General features: G+C 56.9%; 2 protein-coding genes across 2 annotated transcripts; both read right to left on the reverse strand.

The window, feature by feature from the left end:
* Window positions 1–1,052: 1,052 nt before the first annotated feature.
* On the reverse strand, window positions 1,053–8,056 carry VOLCADRAFT_102659 (uncharacterized protein; the record flags this gene model as incomplete). Its single annotated transcript, XM_002946000.1, has 6 exons — window positions 7,209–8,056; window positions 3,335–6,224; window positions 2,364–2,741; window positions 1,946–2,127; window positions 1,674–1,809; window positions 1,053–1,367 (listed from the first exon to the last, which is right to left on the reverse strand). The coding sequence occupies exons 1-6, from the start codon at window positions 7,361–7,363 to the stop codon at window positions 1,053–1,055; spliced, it is 4,056 nt and encodes a 1,351-aa protein (XP_002946046.1). The 5' UTR covers window positions 7,364–8,056.
* A 22-nt stretch (window positions 8,057–8,078) lies between these two features.
* VOLCADRAFT_47345 (uncharacterized protein) lies at window positions 8,079–10,377 on the reverse strand (the record flags this gene model as incomplete). Its single annotated transcript, XM_002946001.1, has 4 exons — window positions 8,079–8,141; window positions 8,354–8,479; window positions 8,994–9,116; window positions 10,291–10,377. Coding segments are annotated over 4 exons (399 nt in total), but the record flags the coding sequence as incomplete, so codon positions are not given.
* Between the last annotated feature and the right edge of the window lie 7,175 nt (window positions 10,378–17,552).

Raw genomic sequence — 17,552 nt, forward strand, 5'->3', positions numbered from 1 at the left:
GCCGTGCTTCTGAGCAGTACAATATTCGCAGTGTAAGACCGGCTATTTTGTTGTTTGATGAGGCTGCAGACCTGCAGACCTGCAGACTGCAGACTGCAGGCTGCAGTTGTGTTTGTATCCATCACTGAATGCGCCCAAGGAGCAGTGCTAAAAAAACTCTCCTTTTGTGGTGCCTTTGGTCGGATCCTGTTGTTTGACTGTGCCACCATCCTGTCGCCTCTGAGGCTGGTGTTGATGTACCATGTACAACACTTGCAGCGGAAGCAAGGAGGTACCTGGACAAGCAGGACTCTAAACTTTGTCGCATTGTCTAGTGCTGAGCCTACACCGGCATGAGCTGGGTACGAACTGGACATGGATTCAGGGATGTGCTTCACCACTTCTTCACAACCTTACCTCCCTCCCGGTAAACCCGCATCTTTAGGTCACCACACAAGGCTGCACACTCCTAACGAACCAGTGGAAAGCAGCACAACGTTTCGCGATTCGCATCCCCTGGATTTTGCATTTTGTGGTGTCGTGTAGCAAGGTTCAATGTGAAAGGACGTGTATTATTATGTCGTACACATAGCAAATCATAAAATTTCGTCAGCCATTGAGCGCTTAAGAAGTCGTCGTTCGCTAAGGAACAATGTATGTACAGCCAGGCTGGGCAAGGAGATGTGCGCACAGGCCCAACACGAAATAGAGGCTTGAGATTCCGGGCTTCCTAACTCGCCTTGCAGGACAATACACGATAACCCAGCAGCCCGTACTGCAGCTCCGCCCCGACCCCAGTGCTGCTGGTCCTGTACAAATTTTTTCTATACCAGCGTAGGACACATCCCCATACCCATACCATGCCGAAACCCTTACCACGAGCTGTAATTTTGTTAATACTAGGAAGGTCTTCACCAACGACTTGCCCAAATCACCCAAAGGAGGTCGGGCTACCGTAACACCATTGCGACGTCCTTTGTGCCGCCCTAGGAACTGTCATTGTAACACTTCTATGTGCATCTTCACCTCCACCTCCACCGCACGAAACAGTCAACCAACTTGACCCCGACGGATCATCTACCGCTACGGCCATCACCAATTCTTACTCCAGACCTTTGAACTGTTATGGAAACTTGCTTCGATGCCTGACGGTTGACGCCAGGACGCACAGGCAGTGGCGGCTGCGGCTGGTACTCTGGGCAATACGTGGGGTATTGCCATGGCGGCAGGTCGGGTAGCGCTGGAATGCACTCATACACCACCTCCGGCTCCACCTCGATCCCGAACTTGGCTTTGTACGACTCCCACTGCCGTATTCTGTCTTCCTGGCTAGCGAGCTTGAGTATCTCGCGTCCCTCTGCCTTCGCTTCTGACGGCGGATTCAACACCTTTCAAGACATGGATGGGCGCATGCGGGACGCATATATTGGAGTACCGGATCCTAACGGTTGCAACGAATAACAGAAAAAATATTTGGAAATCTCGAGATCTAAATAAAGGATGGGAAAAGGAAACTCCGAGGAAACAATAAGCACTGCTGTACGAGGCGAGGGGCACGCTTGCAGAGCAGACATCCAGAAGTCGGGTCTTAACCCTGCATGCTCAGCTCCCAGGCAAGCTGCCAAGTTTTACAGTATCTCCTAACATTTTATACCACTTAGCAACAATTGCTTTCAGAAACCTCACGTACCTACCTCAAAGTCATGCAGTACGGCAAAGCGATTCCGAAGCCGCGGGCCGAGCACCGCCAAGTAGGCATAATCGACTCCCCACCCCATCAACTCGCCGCTGTACAATGGACTTTCCAGAACTTCCCGGAGCTTATCTGATCTGCGAGGAGGTGGGACATGGGGTTCGTGTTTGTAGTGAGTGTGGGAGGACGGGTAGGAAGGAAAGTGGGGGGACTACCTGAGGAACCACAATAACGAAACACCGTGCCGTCGACGCCGTGACCCCCCGTGCCAACCTGAACACACACGCGTTGTTCTCCACGAACGATGTGTACGACAGCCGTAGCATGGGCTGATTTACCAGCAGCGCGTGATCAACCTTGCTGCCGTACCGCAAACTGGGTTGGGCGAGCCAGATCCCATCCGTGTGGCCGGGAGGGCCCGACAGCTCTGAAAAGCGCTCAAACATGCCGCTGACCTGCCGCCGGGATTGTCAGGATGTAAGTGGTTGGCGGTTAGCGGTTGGGTAAAGGCGGTTGGCTACATCTGGTTCTTTCCTAAGAGTGCTTTGGGTACTGTTGAGATAATGATGGAGATTGGGTGATTCGGGGGAAGACGCTGGGCATATGTGGGGGACCCTGTCAGGCAGAATCAGGAACGCAATGCCGTACATTAATGATGTGTTTACAAATCCGTGTGTACTACGTGCCGTACATGTGCCGCCGTTGCCTCCAGATCGTCATCCCAGACCGCCACGGCATCGTAGCTGGCGAGCAGCCCCGGATGGAGTGAGTGGAGCTTGTACAGGTTTTGATGCTTGGAACCATGAGCACGATACACATAGTCGGGGCGGCCGCCGGAGGCGCCAGCGACCCACGGGTCTGTAGCAAGTCTGGAGCTGGCGCCAGGGATTCCTCCGCAGACCTTCGAGCCGGTGCTATCAGTACATCTGGTACCGACCCGTGTGTCAGTGACGCCAACGCCTCCAGTGGGGCCGCCACGGACCCGTGGGTCGTCAAGGTCCAGAACTCCGTAGTACGCGACCAGTAGGTCATAGTTGCGATTGGGGTTGGCCCACATTCGCCATATGCCCTGTTGTCATGGTTATGTGGAGTGCGACAATGTTACTTCGTCAACAGTAAGGTGGTGGGAGTACGCTGTGGTTTGACGTGTTGCGCAATATTCCCCTCTTAACTTCTCAGATAGGCAGGTAGAGGAGGGAGAAAGACGAGAGAACGAGAGAGAAACCAAAATATTATCAGAGGAAAATGGATTCCTCCGGAAATGTGGCGACGACGACAGATCTTCCACGGAAGAGCCACGCACCGGAGGCACACACCTAAGGAAGAGGTGCTGCTAGGACTTCTTTAACCGTGTAGAGAGGAAAAGGTTCAGTCACAATGCAATCGTGTAGAAAGTAATGGCGCCGCCAAACCACCCTCCACTGTCGTACATTACTATAAGTGCATTACAGACGTCATACGGATCCCAAAATGCACGGCCCTTGTTTTCATGAGGAGTTTCGCCGTGGCAAAAACATCTACTGCAGAGCATGTCTGCAGTAGATGTTTTTGCAGTAACATCTACTGCTACTTTTGGAAAAAAAATCCAAGTGAAGGCCCATGAACAGTCCACAGTCCACAGTCCACAGCAGACAGACAGTTCCCAACAATATCTTGGCTCACCTGGTCGCCAGCACATGTGTACAGCAAGAATCGCCGCCGCTGTCGCGGCGGCGGCGGCGGCGCCGCCGCTGCAGTAGCACTAGCAGTATCCGAACCGTCAGCTTCCGGCCGTTGAGGTGTTGCAGGCGAACGCGGCGGTGGCGGACTGGATATCGCGAGGCTCAGCACTCCTTGTCGAGCCAGAAGACTGAGCTTTGCAAATAGAGGGGTGTTGATGACAGGCAGCAGAGTGTACGAATGCCGCGGCGGCGGCTGCGGTGAAATACAGCTGGCGTTGCCCGGCTGGCTGGCGGCAACGGCAGAGGCAGCGGTGACGGGGCCCGAAGCCGCCGCTGACGCCACTGCCGTACAATTTGAAGCACCAGAGGCCGGAGTTCCGCTGAGGTCTCCAGGCACAATGGGCAACGAGGGGGCGGCGACGCCGAGGTTTGCACCATGGCTGGTGATATCCACGACAGCATCAGTTGCATTGTACGGATATGTACGAGCAGCCAGGAGCCCAAGCGCCGCGGCGGCTTCCGCGGAGAAGGCTAGGATGCAGCCCGCCACGCCGCTTGACGGCCGCGGGGGCGGCACCAGCCTCCCCCGCCGTCGCCGCCGGGGAATCTCGGATCGGCCTGTGCTTACACTGCTGCTGCGGCTGCTGGTTCCAATATTACTCATGCCGTTTTGATTGTCATTGTGATGGGTGCCGCCGCCGTCGCCACCGCCATTATGAAGATTACCATCGACGGCGGCGACGGTGTCGGCACAGGAACTGGCGTCTGCGCCGGCGTCAGCATTGGCGTTGGCGTCGACGTGGCCAGAAACCGTCCAGCCCGCGCAAGCCGACGGCAGAGCCAAAACATCCCAGCCGATACCTAAGACACCGCCGCCGGGGCCGCCGCTACCGCCGCCGTCGCCGTCGCTAGCATCGTCGTCACGAACTGACAGTACGACAGCGTCTGTAGTATCCTTGGCTTCGCTGTCTACATCTCCTGCCGTCTTTGCCGCCGTCGGGACACGTCGACGGCGCAGCTCCGTCAGGCCGTCAGCTAGGTCCGACAGCCACTCCTCCCGGCTGACGTACACGCCAGTACACGCCATGGCATCGCCGCCGCCGCCGCCGCCGTCAACGCTGCTTTTAACAGCATTAAGATACTTATTTCCCCAGGGTACGACACCTAGAAGGGATTCCCGGCGCATGGGTACCGCCGTCTCCGTCTCCGCCGCCGCCGCTGTCACATCGACGGAAGCACTGACGATGCTCGTTGCCGTTAATGTACCGCTGCGCCCGTCAAACGAGTCGACCAGGGCTGATAGGGTGGCATTTATTTCGACCATATCGCGCCCTGCGAAGATAGGTCTTTGCGGGCGGCTGGGACCCGATTTCATTGGCGGCGGCGACGCTGAGGTCGCCGCCGCTGCCGCCACCACAGCGGCGGCGCTGCTGACGCCCTCCCGCCGCAGGGCTCTCTCCAGGGCACCGATATCCGCCGCCGCCACCCACCCCACATGGTCTGTGATGACGGCACAAGCCCCCGCGCTCCCTCCTCGGGCGGCTGGCGGCGGTAGTAGCAGTCTAGGTTCGGTCTCTGCGGCAGCCATCTCTCGCGCTACTGCCAGATCGTGCGCATGCTGCTGCTGCTGCACTGGCGGCGGCGGCGGCAGTAGCAGCTCGCTGCACAGACGCAGGGCCGTCAGGTGGGCCCTATACGCCAGCGCCTCCATGGGCCACACGGAGTTGTACGGCGACAGATCTTCCTCCGTCAGCACGACAGTTCCCGCATTGCCATCGCCGCTGCCGCGATTGCTCCCTTTCTCCATCTCCGCTGCCTCCGCTGCCTCCGACCGGTTGGTCCTCAGAAGGTGTTGCAGCTTCCGCCGCCGCCAACCGTTCCAACCGTCTAAGGCACCTTGAAGCTGCGTTTGCTTTGCCTCGAGCTCCGGCTGCATCTCCTCCCGCTCTCGCTGCTGCTGCTGCTGCTGCTGCCGCTGCACTACTTGATGGGTTGCTGCCAGGCCGCCTGTCCCCGAAACCAAGCCATCAGGCCCCAAGACCCCCAACAGCTGTCCTAAAATCCGCCGCCGGCTGCCCGCGCCGCCTCCGCCACCGCTGCGATCATCGCCTTCAGTGCCTTCGTCATGATGTGTCGTATTTGCCGCTGACGTCACCAGTCGGTAGCTCCAGAGGCAAAGTGCCGTCGACCCAAAATGGTGCGACATGCTGGCCGCCCCGCGCCGGCCGCTACTGCCGCGGACGGAAACTGACGGCGGCGGCGGCGGCTGTGGCGGCGGCTGCGGCGGCTGCATCACAGATGCTGGCGGTACCGCAACACGGCGGCGAGGCCTACTATGGCCCTTCCCCCCTGCTGTGGACCTGTACGGGTGGGACGAATCCGATGACCCATGGGTCGCCTCCGCCGTCGCCGGCGCTGCTTTGTGGCTGCTGCTATTGCTGCTGCTGACGTTACTCTTGCGCCCACCTTTGCTGTGGTGGTTACCGCTCTCTTTGCAGGTTGCAATTCGGAAGACTATGTCGAAATGCTGGCACAGCAGGGCTTCCAGTACGGCTTCGTGGTTGGAATGATCGCCGGCTGGGGCCCTAGGGAGCTGGGGCAACGGCTCTATTCTGGAGGCAATTGAGTAAGGCAAGGAGGTGATGCCCTGCAGTGGGCCATCAGGCACCAAGGCAACTTGTCGCTGAGGCAGAACTTCCACTGCTCTTCTGAGGAGTGCTGATGCTGCGCTCGACTTGCGGCGGTCGTGCTGCTGTTGCTCTTGCTGACCGATGACCGCATTTGCTTGCGCGCGATGAAACACGGATATGACTTGTAACAGGAATGCCAAAAGGATGACCATGTCTTTGTATAAGTAGACAAGAAGCGAGCAGGCTTTGGAGATGCAAATGCTGGAGATGAAAAGGAGGCGCGCGCGCGTGCGCGCATCACTATCTACAGGAAGCCCCGGCCAGGAGCAGGCCAGCTCCTACAAATGACGTTGTGTCATTCCTTGGACGGCAATGGACGGTCACAACTCTGAAGAAAATGCTCTCAACGAGTAGAAAGAATCCCATGATCACGCACGCTCACAGCGAGGCGTCAGGTAAATCTTGAATGTTTTGCAAAGCGTTGCAGCAGCCGCTGCTCCTTCTTTGCTGCTGAACGAAGAAAGGAAGGCAACGAATAGCGTTGCACTTGCTTTGTCGTATGATGAAGAAGGGATATTCACACGCTTTAGCAAAAGCACTTCGTTTGGTTTGTGCCTGCCAGGGCGGTCACAGCTGAGAACGCGGAGTCGCATGGGACTTATCGACGGGTTCCAGTATGCCATCTGGGAAGACCTGGTACGATTTTGTGAAAAAATAGCTTCACCTGTGGCCATTACCCTGGCCGTCCCTATCTTCCCCGATGCTTCGGGGCCCCCTCATCCTTCTCACTCCTGCCGAATCAGTCGAGTTTTTCGGGTCCAGTACCCACCACACAGCACCCAGTCAAATCAGCAGCGTAACTGTAACAACCACACACAGCAGCGAACAGCTGCATCAACTCCGCTCCAGAATGGCTTGCTAGTCACTTTAGCCGCGTCCATCACCGTCCACTAGCGTGTAGATGCATCCACCCTTTTACGGTCGATAGAAAATTTGATCCTACTCCTTGGCTGGATTAATCCTGGAATCTACTGTGGACACTATGCCACGCCTAAGCAGTTTTGCTGTGTATGTAGCCGTACGTCATACATATCATCAACAACAACTTGAATCCCAACTAATCCGATGGCCGGATTTTCTGACTGGCGAATAGTTTGAATTAAATTATTATACGGCCATTAAGAGCAGCCATATTAGTCAAGCCTTAGTATTATCCCACGTAATCCACAAGATAGGGCTGTGTACTTTCGAAAAATGCCCTTGGTTCCGCCCTCGGGTAGCTCGCCGTCACCGCGAGCGCGCGGTTTCTTCCGAGACAGCTCTCCGAGCAAAAGATGCCTCTGCTGAGCACTTACACAGAACAGGTGCTGCGCTCGCTGCACCTCGCTTTGCAATCTCATTTTACTCGACGCATCTTGCAAATCTTTGCGGTTTGATTTGATGGCTGCAAAATGGGCAATTTCGGTCGGTACAACCCGCTGCGTTCGTAGTAAATGGGTTTACAAATTTTGCAATTGTCATGAGGTGTCATGTGTGGTAAGCCTAGCGCCTACGCCGCAGGGGTGTACGTACATACGAGCTTGTAAGCGCTCTTGGATTCTTGTTCCGGCATCGTCAAGACATAAACTCTCCACGCTGTAACAGGCTATCCACGCACTTCTGATACCCTCTCACAACCCGTACACGCGATCAGGCGCGTGCCCAGTTGTAATCATACATGCATCATACATGCAGCTGCCGTAATTTGGAGGATTCGCGTGTGCAGCCCGATTTACCAACCAGAAGCAGACGCAGAAGACGCATCACATACGAGCGGTGTTTCGTGCCCCTCATAAACATACACATTCCCCCAGTAGGCAGTGAGGATGAGGACCACCTCTTTCATATCCAACAGCTCACGAAGCTCTCGTCCCATCCGTCCACTCCTAAAGGATCTCCACCACCACCCCTACCCCTCTTTTGCCCTCCTCCCCCGCCTCTATCTCGCCGCTCCTTCCCCTCCCGCCTCTCGTCCCCTGCTCACTCCCCTTCCCTTGCGAATCACGTCCCCCCTCCATGGAATCACGCAGTCGCCGTTTCCGTCTCCTCTGCGACAGTTTTCTGTTGCCCGCTGGTCACGACCTCTCGGAATCGCTCCATGTCCTTTTGGATAATGCCCTCCACAAGCGGTGTGAGAGCCTGTGGGCCCGGCGTTGGAATCGTAACGCAATGTTTTGAGACCTCGGACTACACATACAACGTTTCAAGTCCCTCAGCCCGAACCGAATCAATCCTAACAGACAATTTATTGCTCTTAGCGGCTCTCTTACGCGAGCTTGAGCTTCGTACGACTAATTCATTGTGCACGAGCATTTCCGTACTACCGAATTTCCTGCCACTTATTCACTCACATTTGCAAACGGCACGAGCGCATTGGGCACCTCGTACGAGATGATGAGCGTGATGTTGCAACTGGTGGGTGATGTTCGGACGAACTTGATCTGTCCGCGGTTTTGGATCTCGATACCTGCGTGCGGCTCCATTCCGTTGTTTCATCATTTCCATTAACAGCAGCTCACCCCCCCCAAGCACCCCGAAGCGAAACGGCCCCCAAGTCAAAATACACTGACTGCTCACACGAGACGGCAAGCGGTAACACATCGCAAGCGCCGGGGATGGGATGGTGCTTATAGGGTTTACACGCTAGGTGCGAGCTATGTAAGCCCCAGGTACGCGCCAGGGGATTTTGCATTACCGCGATAGAGGAGGCAACCCACCTCAACGCCAGCGGGGGATCACCGGAATTAGGAAAAACAAAGGACGGATAGGGTCGAGGTCACCGGCAAACTAAGGACCGCGCTAGGCTGCCCCCTTGCTGAATAACCATTCCCTGCACCTGTCAGTGCGCCTATCTGTCTGTCTGTCTGTCTCTGCCTCCTGAACTACACAAACTCGCATCCCAAAGCCAAAACCCCGCTAGCTAGCTCACTGGCAGTTCCCCGTCCACCCGTCGTACCACCCACCTAGTGATGCAGATCCCCGCTCCGAAACCCAGTGGATCTTGTTGTTCTTGACGGGCGGTAAGTTGCGAGCCAGCCAGGAGAACTCCCAATCCCGCCCGAATTGGTGGGTGGCGAGGGTCCATCGCGACATGCGGGGGTCCTTATCAAGGACCTGAAGCAGCAAGAGCACGTGCAGCAGGGTAGGTCAGGAGGCATGGGGGGGGAGGGGGGGGAAAGACGAACCACGAATGAGTAAAGCTGCTGCCAAGTAAAACTAAGTGCTGCGGCAGATGTGAGGAGGGGTGGAAGACGAGCCACAGACGGGTGAAGCGGATAGACCAGGGATTTCCACTCCAGGTGGCGTGACGTGGAAAAGGAGAGTGGCTAAGAGGGGGCAGGAGGTGACCAGAGTTGTGACGTTTCCCGCGGGAAGGGGGTTCAGCCCCCTTCCAATGATGGGCTTGGGTCCAGGCCAGGACAGAGACCGGCGGGTGTGGGTGGTAATGACAACGGTTCACCAGGCCATCCAGAGTCCTCAGCAGCCGATCTCATTGCTTGTGACCGGTTCCCAACACGCCTATTCGCTTGCGCTCTGTGAGAAAATCTGGATCCAGAACCAGATCCGGATCCGGCCCATGGGGACTCAACCACCTTCGTGCCAAACCCGGAACTAGGTCGCTATCAGTCAGTTTGAGTTTAAGTACTGCACTTGAAGCGAAACACATCTCTCGGCTCTGCTCCACGAAGTCGCTGTAGCAGTGCCTAACGACCAGTGCACTCGACTGTACACAGCTCCCCACCCGGGCGGCACCGCAACCCACGCCCAAACTGAGCATCCGCACGTCGAGACGAAGACCCTGCGTCTTGCGTCCCTGCTGCATCCGCGGCCGCTCGGAGTCTAGAACCAAGTCTAGCCGTACTTCCCCAACCCCTGCCCAGAGGTTTGCAGTATACCAGTATGTACGCACTTCCGTTACGGAAAACCCCGCCTCCCGCCCTTCCCCCCCGTCCCGTTTCATTGAACTTTGAACGTCGTCGGCAGTCCCTGCCTACCTCGCTTCTTCTATCCCCGCTTCACAAAATATCCCACACTCCCTCTCCCTCTCCCTCTGCCGCTGCCCTCATCCCGTTCCCCTCCTTGCACCGGAGCCCGCTGGGGCCGTTTCCGACTGGGACTGGGTCGTATCATTGTCGGGGGGTAGGCAGCTCTCTGCGTTCCCTTCCCCCTCCCCCTCCCTTCCTGGGTTCCCGCCCCCCGGGGACTCCCGCTTAAAACACCCCGTGACGCCGCCCTACCCCCTACCCCACGCATACATACATACATACATACATACATACACACACACCTTGACTGATTTGATCCAGGGCATCCACAACGGGATGCGCTCGCGGTCCTCCCACAGTGACCAACACGTCTCCAGGGGGGCCGGAACATCCACCTGGGCCCTATGCCGTACGGGTAACAGAGAGCCGTACGGGTAGCAGGACATACGCGGCAGTAGCGGCAGGACCAGGATAACCAGCAGCGGAAGGTGGTCAGTGCAATGAAGACGACCCCCACCCCTACCCCCACCAGAAGGGCCGCTTAGGAGGCGTTAGCGAGGTGGAGGCCAAGTCAATTATACTAAACCAGCAGCACAGCACGGAAGAGATGGAGCACAGAAACACGTGGGGTCCTCTGAGGGTTGCTTCGCCGCTCCTAGCCGCTTACCCCGGGGTCGTGCCTACTCCGCCCAGTCCCTTACACCTTCTTCCGTCCCTCCCTGCAGTGGTCTCTTCCCGCCTGACCCGTAACCTCACACGCGCCCGCCCATGCACCCTCCTAGGCTCCGCCTTTAATGCTGCTGCTTTTGCTGCTGCGGCCCTACTTGTTTTCAAGCCATTGCGCCATGCTCCATCGCATGGAGCCGTTGTTAGGAACTCCAACCAGGCCGCGACCGCTGAAGGACGTCTTGCCTTGAGGCCCTGCACCGGTACCGCACGGAAAAAGAGGGAGATCGTATGGTGGTCACATGGCGCGCGCAATGCTTGTGCAACACCTCTTTCGAAAAATCCCAGCACAGACCTGACGCGCTCCGCGAGCGAGCTATAACTTGGGCACCAGATGGCACCTGCATAGCGCCCGAGTCACATAGGCTAGCGTTGCATCGCTCGCCGGGTCATCCGTTGATGCGTAAGGCAGTCGTGGCGTAGGCTCACCCGTTGGCGCTGTGTTACTAACGCGTTGGCGTGGCTAGCGATAGGCACGACAGGCATCCTTGTGACAGTCAGTGCTTAAGCAGCGCCGAGGCCGTCAATCCTATGAGTCGACGGGACTAAGTCCTGGAGTAGGGGATGTAAACGCCAACACTAAGAAAACTTAATGTTCCTTTCGAAAAAGCGAGATATGTGGCTGGGCTTGCGATGGCCAGTGTCGTAACTGTGATCACGGACCCTAAGCGTTAAGAAACATGTAACAGAATAAAAGTTAGATTTCAATGCTGCCTTTAATTCAGGTAAGCGTAACACTGAAACATGAGCTATCGGCCGCTTGCATGATGCCGTGGATGTCGTGATTCACTCAAAAGCCCTAAGTTCATGCTTATGCGTAACATAAGGCTTTAAGTAACTGTGTTTACAATGCGCTCGTGAGCAGTATCTTCGCTGTAAACCTTGCAAGATGAATGGAAGGCCAGGCGGTTCTGGCTGGTTGGATTGGCTGAGTAAACGTCCTTTTTACTCACCTCCAAAAGAAAACGCGAAAGCAAGCAGTGGTATCAGAGGGCGAGGAAAACAGGACTGCACCCATTCCCAAAGTTTGTCCTGCAGCAGTGTGCGGCACACCTTGCTTCAGAATCCAGAACCCTCCCGAAGCAAGCATTTAAGTGAGTACAGCCAGGTGTTACAAGACAAGAAAACACGTGCATGGGTGTCGGGAGGAAAACGAAATATGGCTTCCTCTGTTATCGTGTCGTGAGGGGCCACAGTGCAACATGGCATGGGGCAACATGTGTTCCCATGCGCTATTTGTGCAAATTTTTGGGCTGCGGACTTCTTTCTGTTACTGCGACCGGCATGAGGCCAAACCTGTGGATTCATCGTATGTTTGGAGCGCGGGTCCCCTCACATCACTACTCGGTTCCATGCAATAAAACTCGCAACAAGTTATCCCACGCGTAAGGCTACACAACGTACTGCTTTAACGGCTCACTTCTTGCCGAAGTATCCACATACGCGTCCCTGCAAAGTTTACGACATCATCGTATACATCAACACAAAATCGCATATCTTCCACAGACGCCACGAGAAGCATGCTTTGTCCTCCCCTGCTATTAATCATCAACCACAAACTAAACAAACCACGGATGGCCAGGCCGCAGGCGTTCCTTGCCGCCCACACATACACCCACATACATATAGATAGACACATATGGCCACACATCAGCCTGGACGGACACTATCACCGGTTCCAAGCGCAACCCGCGCTCCCCTTCCTCCTGCACAGCACCATCGCTGCATCGGGAAAAGAGGGGTAGCGGTGCAGCCACACACAAGCCCCCACCCTCTCCTAGCCGTATGCCCAGCCCTCAGGCCCCAAGTACAAGCCGTGCACGGTACACATGCACCCACATCCCTGGAGCCCTGGAGACTTTCAACAGGACCCCTCCCTGCCACCGTAAACAAGGTGGCACGACAGCAAGAGGGAGGGAGATGCACATGCGGACGCCGAGTCGTGAACCCAATATTTCCTTTCCTCCATATCATGGGTTGAAATCCATATGCGTGCACGCTCATCATGCTTTCATTATACAGCACCAAGAAACATTAAAAACACAAGAAATTCAACACCTCCAAAAGAGGTGCAATGTGCGAACTAAGCGAGGCCAAACCGTCTAAGTGCATATGAGCCGTCATGTCCCTCATTTGTCGCCGATGCCATTGAGGCTCTATCCGACAGCCCACAGCCCTGTCGCTTCACAGCCAAGCACCGAGCCTAGTTAGTTGCCACGCCAGGCTGCCGTACATCTATCATAGGGCGCTCACGCAGAGGCACAGGGCCACCGTAACGACCGCAGAGTCTGTGAGATTTTTGCTGTGTGATACCGTACATTCAGGCATGGACAAGGAATACAACAAACCTACACACATACACGTGTGTGAACGACACACACGCGATGGTAAAACCCCTCCATGCAACTGGAGGCGCAGCATTCGGTTGTTGTTCTGCAGTAAGGAATACTAAGAATCTAAACAAGGTAATAGTAATACTGCTGATAGTAATACTGCTGATGAGGCACGTCGTGTTCGGTTATTCAACCGTTTCCGCCGTCGCACCATCTCTGTTGTACCGTCCAGGAATGAGCACAAGGCACCAGGCACGCCGCGCCACTCACCACCAATCCACCGCAGTTTAAAACCGCCGCATCGGCACGGGTACAGCACACACACGCACATACCTGGCCATGTTCAGTAAACAGAGTTTGTGCAGCAAAAGCCCCACATGTGTCCTTCCGTCGCTTCTAAAACCCTCCCCGCCGCACACGGCCGCCACCTTCAGCTACCGCTACCGCTACCGCTGCCACTGCTTCACCCCCATCAAATCGTCTACCAACCTAAGAAATAATCCAAAGTTCCGGAACAACAGATAAGGCCTACCGCGTCCTCATCGCGTCGATAACGCAATAGCATCAATACGCCAGGAATTGGTTGTTGCTACTGCTGCCGCCGCCGCCGCCGCTGCTGGCCACCGACCGTTGGGGTATCAACGACTTGCTACTGCCCGACCTGGATGGCTCACGGGAGCCCCCCCCCGACCGTGTTTTCGGTGCTGCTGCTGCCGCTCCTCTGGCTGCAGCGGCGTGAAAGGCGGCAGCAGCAGAAGAAGACAAGGAGGAGGAGGAGGCGGAACTCGGAGAGGCGCTCCGATTGGAGCCGCCGTCGTTCAGAGTGTCCCATGGGTCGGCACCGGGCTGGTTCTGCTGGGTCAGAGATAGAAAGCAAAAAAGGGCGGGAGGAGGACACGTGCGTGTGCGTGTATGGTGGCTTTTGTTGTTTGGAGTAGGGTTTTGTTGACAGGTGGGCCCTCGGCTTACGGGGGGAGCGGGGGAGCGGGGGAGGAGGGTAAGGAACGAGCAAGAGGTGTGTGTGTGTGTTTATGTTTCTGTGTGTATTTCTCGCCAACCTCACTACCGCACACGGCACCAGGGGCACCAGGGGCACCAGGGGCCCGAAATGCTCTGACTAAAAACAATTCTAGGAAGGGTTTTCCCGGCCCCTTGTGCGTATCGCACGTGTATCGATGTCCTCCGCCGGTGACGAATTTGGGACTGGCGTAAATCCTGTTGGTAGCTTCCTATTCTGGAAACATCCGGTGCCTCTTCCCCGCTCGGGATTGCGTTCTGCACCATTTCGGTTAGAAGGGAAGGAGGAGCTCTTCTGTTTACCGTGTCCCCGGGTTCGCTCATCATCCGGCTCTTTGTTGTAGCTTACCCCCCCACCACCATCGCCTCCAAACGACCACACGACGACAAACGGCACCCCGCGGCCGCCCCTCCGTCCGCACTTCCCACCTTATGATCAGCGGGCAGCGGCTTGGGCAGAGGCACTCCTGGCCGATCAAAGGAGATGCTGCCGTACACATGCTGACTGGACCCGCCCTGCAACCGTCGGGACGGCGTGGAAGGTACGGATAAAGGTGAGGTTCCCTTGTGGCTTGGGTGAAGCCACGGTAAACAGCTGTGCAAGGGACTCAGCAGGCAATGCATGCCAGGGAAGTCATGGACAAAGCGAAGTAGACAGACAGACAGACAGACAGACAGACAGACAGACAGGCAGACAGACAGACAGACAGGCAGACAGACAGACAGACATGACGACGCAAATAAAGAGAATCACTCACCGCCGACGCGCGCACCCCTCCCTTCCCGGGGTCTGGTGTCGCCAACGCGCTCTGAGAGGACCTAGCGCTGCTGCTCACACTCTTTACGCTGCCCGGTCCGCTCTTCGACGCGACGGCATACAGCCCAGATCCAGCAGACGACGACGCCCCCGCCGGACCGCCGACCGCAGATCCCCCGGGTGTCGGCCGTGTGCTCCGATTGGTGTTGTTACTGGTGTTGGCGGCGGCGGCGGCGGCGGCGGTTCTGTGGGAGACGCCGCTTCGAGCGACACTCCCGACGTCGCTGGCCGGCCCCCCAGGAGTTCGGTGAGCCGCCGCTAGCGGCGGTGACGGCGGAACGATTTGGCTGCTCCCTGACGTTGCCTTGTGTTTGAGACCGTGTTCCATGCTCCCAACGTCACTGCTCGGACCTGGCGGCATAAGGCCCCGCACCGAGCCGTCCACCGTCAAGGCCTTTGGTGAATGGAAAGAGGAGGAGGAGGAGGAGGAGGAGGAGCGGGCCTTGGCCCCATTTCCTGCCTTCTCAGCCAAAGGCCCCGAGCTGAGAACCGAGCCGGGGGGGGTCGCCTTGGGCGTTTGGGAAGGAGGGGGAGAGACGCCGAGCTCAGGCCCTGGGGTCACGGGCCCCTTGGGGGTGTGGGGAGATCGCCTAACGCTATTGCTAGCGACAACGGAAGCGGCGTCCAAACCCAACAGGGAGTCCGGTGTGCTGGGCTGGCGGCTTCCCGCCTGCGCCGTCGTCAGGCCCCCCGCCGCCGCCTTGGCGCCGCCGTCGCTGCTGACGTCGCTGCGGGCGGCACCGCGTCCGGAAAGAGGGACGGCGGCGCCGCCACCACCCAAGACGGAGCTTCCCCCTGTCGTACCTTTCGGGCTCCGCAGCGGCGGCAGAGAGTTAGGGATGTCCCAGTCCTTCTCCTTGTTACTTGTCAACACGCTACTTGGCGCCTTGCTAGAGAGGAAGCTGCCGTCACCGCCGCTGCCGGCAGCAGCAGGCACCTGCACAGCAGCAGGTGGCGATTTGCAGGTCTAGGGAAGGTTCCCAAATACAAAAATGTGGAACTCCTAAAGGAACCCCAAAAGGCCTTCATCGACTGCAGCTGATGCCGGCGCTGATGCCAGCAGCAGCCAAGTCACACAAGACACAAATCGACAAAGGCGAAAGGCGCATTATTCCCTTGGTGAGTGCAGTGGCAAATGCTTGTACTCAATCAGCTGCCGCCTAGCCACCTAGCCATATCCAGTGATTTTTGGGGGCCTCTTCCAAGCTTACCAGATGCTCCGAAACAGTCTTCGTGTCGTTTGGTGGCGTCGGCGGAATAGTCCGGTTCGAGCCAACAGTCACGACGCTGTTCATTTTGCTGCTCCTGCTGCTGCTGCTGCTGGCGGCCTCACTGCCCCCGCCGGCGGATGGGCGACGGGGCTCCGGCGGTGACGGCCCCTGTCGTAATGCCCAGCGTCGGCACAGCGGCAAGAAAGTGTAATATATGGAACGGAGACCTGTCCGAATTCATCCGGACACAGCCGAAAGCCTACTTAAGGGTTTGTCCCCCCTAACGCCCCCACTCACTCACTCGATCAGGTGCACTCAACCACCAACTAACCTCCAGTATTTTGGGCTCTTCCAAAACTTTGTCCAGACGCTCGATGCGCACCACCGCCGCGACCTGCCGTTGCTGGCCCTTGTACGACACCGTAACAGTGGCGATGGAGGGCCCGATGATGTTGGAGTTATCATCGAAGGGCTGCAGGAGGAGATGCGGTGGTGGTGGTTGGGGGGGGGGAAATGAGGGGAAGAGGGGAAGAGATACGCAGTTCAAGACCAGCAGGAGGCGCGTGGAGAAATTAGCTCTGGGGGGATCATCAGTTCCGATGCCGTGACTGTGCGGTGATTGCCATTATGACCGTGATGGCAACACCGCTTCATCGAAACTGGCGGCGTCTCAGTTTTTATCGAACAGCACCCAACCGCTTTAGCCCAACCAACCCTCGAGGCGCCCCGAGACGAGACCCAACAGCATTCTGGTACCACAATCAACCAATTAACTGAACCAACCAACCATACAAGCCTACACCCATACCCCAACCCTAACCACTTAATCCCACGGACAGCACCCGAGCCAGTGTCGTCCTTCTCCTCCCGTCTCCCCGCCACCCCTCATCCCCTTCCGCACCTGTTTGCGCTTAAACAGCAGTAGCAGGTCCCGTACGGCAACTCGGAGCTCCTCCTTCGTCCTGCAGAGTGGGAGCTGCTTCGCCATCTCTCGGTTTTCGGGACTCAATGTGCTCGTCTTGTCGAGCCTGTCGTACAGCTTGGAGGCCAGCATCTGCAAAGGATGATGAATTCACGTATATAAAATGCATCACTCTGGGGACCGCGGTGGTGGGGAGGGGAGGGGAAAACGAGGAGGCGAAGAAAGAATTTGTTTATACCTTTGCAACTCCCTTGTTTCTGACTTTGTTATCAAATCATAACCCCCCGTTTTACCCCTAGTGTAGGGGCACGTAGATTTACGGCCATACCTTGAGTTCGTTCGTCGTACACTTCATAACGGTTCCAACCACCTCCTCCACCACGTTCTGCCTGGGACAGTTGATGTAAACTAACCGAGCCACCACCTCGCGCTCCATTGTACGACTTAGCGCCGCCAACTGCTCGGCAACCGCCCCATAGTTGTATGCCGCCAGAGCCTCCCGTATAGCTTCGTCCTCTGTACGGAGCGCCTCCCAAAA

Source organism: Volvox carteri, assembly GCF_000143455.1.
Source record: "Volvox carteri f. nagariensis unplaced genomic scaffold VOLCAscaffold_1, whole genome shotgun sequence".
In the NCBI taxonomy this organism is placed as follows: domain Eukaryota; kingdom Viridiplantae; phylum Chlorophyta; class Chlorophyceae; order Chlamydomonadales; family Volvocaceae; genus Volvox; species Volvox carteri.